The sequence below is a fragment of the Echiichthys vipera genome (genome assembly GCF_963691815.1).
Source record: "Echiichthys vipera genome assembly, chromosome: 7".
NCBI lineage: Eukaryota > Metazoa > Chordata > Actinopteri > Perciformes > Trachinidae > Echiichthys > Echiichthys vipera.
Window position 1 is genome coordinate 8871948 of NC_139832.1, and position 8514 is coordinate 8880461.

General features: G+C 38.5%; 1 protein-coding gene across 1 annotated transcript; it reads right to left on the reverse strand.

The window, feature by feature from the left end:
* Positions 1 to 1753: 1753 nt before the first annotated feature.
* On the reverse strand, positions 1754 to 6043 carry armc10 (armadillo repeat containing 10). The gene is made up of 6 exons (XM_083916296.1): positions 5608 to 6043; positions 4358 to 4503; positions 4117 to 4251; positions 3849 to 4025; positions 3632 to 3703; positions 1754 to 3492 (listed from the first exon to the last, which is right to left on the reverse strand). Exons 1-6 carry the CDS (start codon positions 5870 to 5872, stop codon positions 3241 to 3243), a joined length of 1047 nt encoding a protein of 348 aa, XP_083772422.1. The 5' UTR covers positions 5873 to 6043; the 3' UTR covers positions 1754 to 3240.
* Between the last annotated feature and the right edge of the window lie 2471 nt (positions 6044 to 8514).

Consider the following 8514-nt stretch of genomic DNA (forward strand, 5'->3'; position numbering starts at 1 on the left):
TGAAGTCAGTTTAATGATCATGAGGACTACTACACTGTTGTATAAATTATGCGTACTAGGGATAAGCGGTTGAAGATGAATGAATGAATGTATTTTGTGGCTCTGGTAACCCTTTTTTGACCGACACGGTTTAGATTCGGTGTCCAGTCTTGACCCAGTTCTTCCTGTTTCCACAGCCAAAGAACCGGCCAGGAGAACTGGTCCCAACTCTTTGCTGGTCTAGAACCGGCACCACTTCTTGCATGCTTTAAAAAATGTTGTGATTTTAGAATTTGTGTATTTTATTGTTGTCAAAACATACATTTTTTTTTATCACATTTGCACTAAGTATCATCTACCTCATTGCCCATTGGCACATGTTTTACCATGTATATACTTGTTGTCTTCCTGCTTTTTATTAGGTTAGGTTCCTAACATATCTATTTATTCTTAGTCACTCTTTCTTCTTTTGTCATTGTTGCAATGTCGGCTCTGTGCATTCATTCATTCATCTTCAACCGCTTGTCCCTGTCGGGGTTGCGGGGGGCTGGAGCCCATCCCAGCTGACATCCGGTGTGAGGCAGGGGTGCCTTACCTTTAATTACTCCCCTGGGGATAAATTGTTTGTCTTGAATCTTGAAAAAAATGTTTTAACTTTTCTAAAGAGACATGTCTTCTTTAGTATGCTTAATCAAAAGATTAAGTAAGTAACGGATTAACATAAGTTAAGTTTAAAAAAAAATGTTTATTCACACTTATGCACAATAATTATAGCCAGTTCCTTTCAGAAAATCAAAGAACTATTAACAACTCGGACAGCAAACATAAACATGTACATACAAGTGCGTTGTAGTCCACCATTGTTGTTCTGCTTGAAGTGGGCGTTGGCATTTCTGGGGAAACCTCAGACGTATAGTGTCGTGATGACGGGGCTCTCCAGCCTGTGGAAAACCAAACCGGTTCTTAGAAGGTTCCCGAGTTGAACCAACAGTGAACCAGCACCAGCACCAGCACCAGCACCAGAACAAGGTCTGGGTTGGTCCAAAAGGGGCGTGAGAGGAGCTTTCTACAGCCTGAGAAAATCATTTAAAATTTTGTTTGAGACCTCAGTTCTTTAGAGGACAAAACTTCAGCAACACTTGTTTTATACTAGAACACATTTATTGTAAGACCTCGGCTTGTGGACTTGAAGGCTGACTTTGACTTTGCAATAAAGAAGTTGTTCTATTTGACAACAAATGTTGCAGGAGTTTTTACCTCTTCAGACTTCTTTCCCTTCTTCGTGCACCTTGGTAGTGGATGAACTTGGGCCGAACACCCCCGAGCTACAAATCAGCTACAGACCTCAGTTCTTTTACAGGAAGCCTGGGTTACAAACCAGAGAAGAAGTGAAGCTTTAATCACTCAGGGAACACAGAAAATACACTGTGGTTGCATTATGGGGAATGTAGGATTCAGTGTTTTTGAAGGTTGACCCACACAAGGATTTAAAGTTGGGGTAGCTAAAGCTCAGTCAAGTTTGTTCCAACTCTTTGATGCATATTAACCTCTCTGTTTGGGGAACCATATGGAGCGTCCTACCAGAGAAAATCTATTTGATAAAAGCTCCCGTCACAAATTCAGTGGATGCTTTTAGGTGAGATATATTTGAGTAAACCGCAGCAATAAGAATGTGGACAGCCATAAATTTGTCATATAGGGTATTTATTGAACTATTCAAACAGACATAACAAACATAGATTTCTCATTTTATAGGCAAAATACTCACTAGCTTCATTAAATAAATATGATAATTCAGGTCACACGTAAATCTGCCTTCACCTGTTCTGGTAAACTATATTGCCTGAGAGATATTTAGGATTTGGGTTCCAAACAAATGTGCAGCATTTCTTAACACCTGGACTGTCTCATGCCATAACATCCTTGCATTAAAAATCATATTCTGAGATAATAGTCACATTTTCCATGCAATTTAGAGGTGTGCACCCACACCAATCCGCTGACTCTTAACAAGTCAGCAGATGGACTCACAGCTTCAGTCCTCCAGCTAAACATGTGGATCTGTCACTCCCAGCCCCATGACATTTAGTGCATAACTTAAAATAACAATGCTTGTATTTAACATTCAATCTCCGGTAATTCAATAAAAATCATATGCATAAAAATACAGTGATCGTCATTATTACAGACCGCTTTGTCAGAGGTCAACCCCTCCTCCATTCATATCCAAGCTGCATATCTGCACCATATTGAAAACAATTGTAACAGTCCAGACATCCTTTTCCCTTGCAACTTCCTCCTGCTCCTCCCTGAGGGGATTTGCAGGTGTTTCTGAGAGATGGGTGGGATGTCCTGGTGCAACAGATGTGGTTGGTACAACTTCAAAGTCAAAGTTTACCCAGGTTGACTCCTGCCCTGGTGACCCAACCACCTGTACTCGCTCTTCTTAATGCGATGGAGGCATTGTCTCGACTACAGGTTCTTCCCGAAACACAGAACCTGAATGCGAGACCAACCACCCTGATAGTCGACCTTACTTTGGCTCTTCTGAAGTCACGTTGCACTGACTCTCAAATGAAAAACATAAATAAAACATCTTAAAGACCATGATCTTTAAATCCAACATGTCGATAAATTAGCAAGGGACCGGAGCTGTTAGTGCATCCATTCATCTGTGTCTCCAAGGCATGCTCAGGTGTGCAGCAAGAAACCTCCGCAGCTCCCCATCGAAGTGTCTCTCTGAGCCGCAGGAGGGTTAAGTTGGGTCGCGCTGCACAGGTCGTTCTGACACATTCTCTAGAAAGTGTTTGGCAGTGGGTCTGGGTTCAAAAGTTTCACCTGGAACGTGTCTTCAGAGAAAGTAGGGGACATTCTCAGAAGGAAGGGCACTGTGGATCTTTGAAGGAAAAAAGTGTCTGGTGATGAGAAGAAATGATGATGAAGGATGGTTTCTTCCTACTCAACTCGTTGCACATCAATTAATTGTAGCGGAAGAACGTGGAATCCAGGGAAGAGTGGCTGGTGAGGTGGAAAAGATCATTTGTGTGGTAATAATATTGATCTAGGGAACACTGTAGATATTGAGAGTGCAGGAGTGAGAGCTGAGTATCCACAGCAGGATACGCAGCGGTCTTTTTTTTTTAAATTAAGATAAATGTCAACATATTTATAATTGAACTGGAACGGTAATGGGCTGGTGGCTTTGGCAAAAACGTGTGGGAGCAAAAGCTGTGCATGGATCAAGAGTGCAGAGAGGGAGGTCTATGTCAAGATGCGAGCCACCTGGGACTGAATCTCCACATCGGGGTGAGAAAGCAGCTGAACCAGTCTGCTGTGGAGCTGCGAAGACTCATCTAACATGACCCGGAAGAGGCAATCCTGCGTTCGCCTCAGTTCATCAGCCACCTGGGCAGAAGCCCTCCAGGCCTTTAAGTTTCCTGCGAACGTCAGCAGTCGCAGCAGCACCGCGGGGGCTGTTCGTGCGTCAAACAGCAGCACAACAGAAGCTGGTGCCTACAGCAAAAAAGCAGAAAAAGACCATCGTTGAAATGAGGATTTTAATTGACTAAATAGAAAACTGCACTGCACTCTTGATGACCTCTTATTAACACAGAACAATGCTAACTAACCTTTACATTCCCTAAATTCTTACCTGAGCTTGAACAATGTCATCCATCATGTCTGGATTGGATGACAAATTCACAAGGACTTTCAAAGCCTGAACCTGAAATCAAACATTAGAAACACTTAAAAAAATCACATTGCATTCACATGTCCTGTCTTAAAACAAGCATTACGCTTTTCAAATGTTCTAAAATGGTCTTAAAAAATGTGAAGATCAACCAGGTGCAGCCTGTAAAGATACCAACCTGTAATGCTTCACGGCTCACAACAAGCAGAGAGAGTAAAAGTGTAATCGATCCCTTCAGCAGGTGTTGGTGTTTATCCGTGACTGAGAGGTTCGTCAGCAGCCTGAGAGCGCCGAGCTGAAGGTCAGAATTCACCGCTGACATCTCAATCAGCTCCAGCACTTGTGGCACATAAACCTGCGAGACAGGAACACAAAACATAATCAAAAGGATTTCATATTCAGTAACAGATTGTATGATATTTGCTGCACAGCACACAGCAACATACCTTTATCTGTTCCTGGTTCTGGATGTTCATACACAGGTTGTTTAAAGCATTCAGAGTCTGCACTCTAACCTCTGCCGCAGAATCGGAGAGGAAACCAGCTATGATAGGAATCCCTTCAAATTCTCGTATCAGGTTCTGGAGGATCAGTAAAAAAGACAAATTATACATAAAAAAATATATTCAGAACTTAAATCTCTGAAAGCAAATACATAGAAATTTTGAGAAAGTATAGTTTTCTTACCTGATTGACAGTAAAGGCAGCAGAGTTTCCTAACGTAAGTAGGATGCGACATCTGTCGGGGGGATTGTTGCTGGTCTGCAGACACGACAGCAGCATCTTCAAGTGCTGGGGATCAAGGTTTCCAGGAGACTGGTGGATGATGTCATCTATTGAGCAAAAATAATCACAAATAAAATAAAAATAATAATTGTTTGTACTGCAGGAGACAGAGTACCACCCAGCTCGTTACTGTTTACAGTCAAAAGATCTCCATATTATTTTATAGCAATGTCTTTATATCAAAGATGAGGCTATATTTTGTGAGAAATCATCTTGAGATATTATAATAAATATATAATAGAATAATAGAACAGAATTAATGTTTCAGTTGGGTAGTGATTTTTATATTTTGTTCATATGCTATGAAAACGTTTCAAAAACATTAACAATAGAAGGAATATAATGAACTTTATCGATCCCCACAGGGGAAATGCACTCGTTACAGCAGCTCAAGTTACATAAATAGTCAAAATGTCATACAGGAAATAATTTTTATTATACAACCTTTCTTTTTCTTTTTCACATTTTTAATCCCACCCCTTCTTCATAATTCATTGTTATTAACAGCTTACTCTGTCATACATTTCTTAAAATAAATCCTTTATTATTGTTAAATATTTTTTTACTTTACTTAACAAGTATCTTACAAAATACAATTTATTTTTCATATATTCTTCTCAAATATATATTATAATTGCTTGCATATTATGTATTTAAAAAAATAAATAAACGTACTAATATATTTAAGTATCCAATATATAAATTAATTCAGAATTTAAAAATAAATAAACAAAAAAATAAAGAAAAATTAACAAATAAAATAGAATTCAAGATTCAAGAAAACTTGATTTATCCCCAGGGGCTAATTTAAGGTAGGGCACGTAGAGCAGATGTTCCACAATGACAAAAAGAAAGAAAAGAGTGACTGATAATAAATAGATAAATAAGTTACAAACCTAAGAGAATTAAAAGACAAAAAGACAACAAATATATACGTGTTAAACAGGCGCAAATGGGCAATGAGGTGGATTGATACTTAGTGCAAATGTGATAAAAAGGTGTACATGCGGAAAGTTCACGTCCAGACTGAAAAGGGGACATTAAGAAAGTGTAACAGTATGTTATTATACAGTATATCCCTTTTGCTGGAAGAGTCACACAGGTTTTAGATGCAGTGGGGGTCAAAGCTGTATTATGAGCACGGTTCTTACCTGATGCAACATCCGCAGGTCGAGGACACACAACATCCAGCCCGGACACTCTGGCCAGCAGGCTGCCCGGCTGCAGGGTGACTTCACTGGGCTGGCTGCTCCTGACGCCACCGGGACTTTCATTGGCAGCACTCTTCTTGTTTCTTTTGAAGCTCCCCCCACTGAGGAGTTTGTATAACCCGTATGAGGCTCCAGCTCCGGCCACTATCCCCAGAAACGCCTTCATGTTGCCTGGGAACCTGGGAATCAAGCTGCCGTCGCCCATGCTGCTGCTGCGTCTTTAGCTCAGCGCTGTTAGCTGAAGATGCTCTGAAACGAGTCAAATTTCTTGACCGACTCACCTGATAAATCACCAGGAGCCTTATAGTTGTTTAGCGCTGACGATCAGACATTAAAACCGCTACCAAACCCACCCAAACTAACGCTGAAGGGCTCATTGTTCTGAAAACTGGGGAAGTTTCGCTGACAAGCTACAGTTGTCAACAGTGCTCTGTGCCCTTGTTCCGGGCAAGGCTAACGGCAGGAGGCTGAGCGCTGGGGTATAGCGCATGCGCAGTGGTACTGGAGCGGAGTTGTTAGGTTTTAGCCTACACCACGGGGCACAAGGGGACTTTCTGTCATTAAAACACTTTCAAAACCAACTTAAAAAGACCTGGGTCGGTTGTGAAAGGTTAAAATGATGGTTAAAATGTAAATTTGTGTTTAAAAAGAGATCCAGGTTACCAGCCGGAGATGATTTAGTTATTTAAGTACCCTCCTTCCTGCACAAAAAAGACATCATGAGGTGGCCTCATATTATCTCATTTAAAAATTAAAATAAGTTAAAATAATAAAATAAAATAAATAAAACGTTAAATAATTTATTAAAACGGTGTGCCTGTGCAGTTTAAAAGTTACACACATATATACGTATATGTACCCAGGATAAAAGGTTAAAAATGAGTTTTAAAGTGCTTTAGTGTTGATGCATGCATTTCATAATATGAAACAATGAAATCACAGCCTAAAAGTCAAACAGTGTATAAGAATGAGTGCAACACACACTGTTAGTAAAATATGAATAAATATACATAAAAACGCAGGTGGGTGTAATATATCACTTTTATTATCTCATTCACATAGGCAGGCGTTTATTATGGTTATTTAAAATGTATAATTACTAAGTTAAATAAAAAATCAAGAATATAAACTATATTCAGAGAAGAGATAAAAAGGAACGGCCCTCAGATGTCTGGATAAGGTGTTAAAATCCTTTGTTTACGTTTGTTCGGAGGGCCCTCTCTGCTAGAAATAAATAACGGGGAGAATAAATACAAATAAATGAAAACGAAACACTCCACATCCTCTTACAATAAAACCTGCTTCATGCTGTGTATGGAATAAAAACCCGTCAACGTTTAAAAATATAGGTATACACACACACAGGGTTACAGCCCATGCTTACAGCAGATGGTGTTAGAAATAAAGTGATGGTTTCCAGTCAGGTGATCTTTTGGTGCTTTTGGGCGTTTCTCTTTCTTTCTTTTTCATTTTTAAAATCTTTATTGATAACACAAATAAAGTTAGGGACAGTGACAAAATCAGTGACACACAAATCAAGTACGATTACTTTCCAGAACAAGGTCACAACTCTAAAACATAATACTTATAACTGTTTTGAGCGGCTGGGACTATGTAAATCATAAATAAGCCAGAGTGTGGTCTTTACCTACTCTGTAATGTGTCCTAGGATAACTTTTGTTATTATTTGGCACTATAAATAAAATTGAATTGAATTGAGCCTCGGCAATTGCAGACCAGATGTTACTGCGCATGTGTCATACCCTAAAGCTAAGACTGTTTTTGATGTTTTTTGTTGTTGTCCCAGCCTCCTTCCATTAGCCTTGGTTCCGGCTAGCTAATGTTGCCAAATTTGGATTTACAAAAAGTAACTAAAGTGCTATCGCGTCCGCATCTGTTTTTTTTTATCAGTATCAATAGGTAAACTCAAAACATAACATTGAATTATAATCTATAATCAAACAATATAAATAAACGTTTTTTTGGATAATGGTAACATACTTTAAAAGGTAAGTTTTCTCGCATCTTCACAATTATGTAGAGATATATGACAGAATTACAATTCAAATAGGACTAAAGTTTCAATAAGTTGTTATAAACTGCCCAAATAATACAGACAAGTAGCCCGAAATACGATTCACAACCTACGCAAAACAATTTTACCCACTCACTTAATTGAAAAGTAGTTGAAATCCGCCCAAACTGGCAACACACCCTCTGCCCCAGCTCAGAGTGGCCGACCAAAATCTTTCGCTGAGTGATTAGTAAAAAAGTTTCTATTTATATACAAAGTCACCAATACACAGTATATGTTCAATATATTTTAAAAGCAGTTAATATATAAATTGTTAAATGAAATATGTGTGTTACACTTAATTTCGGCAACTATATGTTTAATTTAACTCGTGTTGCGAAGCATTAGTTGTCCAACAGGAAGCTAACGTTAGTGAGCATAGTGAGGTTTGACTTGCTTCGTTACCTGGCAACGCGGAACAATCTGTTAACGTTAACGTAAACTACGCCTTTGAAACAGTGTTGAGGTGACGTCAAGTTATTTTCTGAAATTAATAAAACAAAAATAAAAATGACGGATTTAATTTTTTGAAAGATTTTTAAAGCTTTTTTTATTTTGACAACTTTAAAATTAATTTTATTGTATTTTTTAATTGAAATATTTATTAAAAAATCCTTATGTTCCAGAGTTATTCACAATACCAACATTGTATTTCTTAATGTAGAAATAAATTTTAAATGTAAAAGAAAGTAAAACAAAAAAAATGAATGAAGAATAACAAAAACAGTACAGTGCCTGCTGCTAAACTAAGGGAGTATATTTGAAATGGCTAT

Coding starts and splice junctions, on each gene's coding strand:
- armc10 (XM_083916296.1), bottom strand. CDS start 5,872: ATGGGCGACGGCAGCTTGATTCCCAGGTTCCCAGGCAACATGAAGGCG. Junction 4,504..5,607: donor ACCTGCGGATGTTGCATCAG/GTAAGAACCGTG, acceptor TTTGCTCAATAG/ATGACATCATCCACCAGTCT. Junction 3,493..3,631: donor ATGACATTGTTCAAGCTCAG/GTAAGAATTTAG, acceptor TTTTTGCTGTAG/GCACCAGCTTCTGTTGTGCT.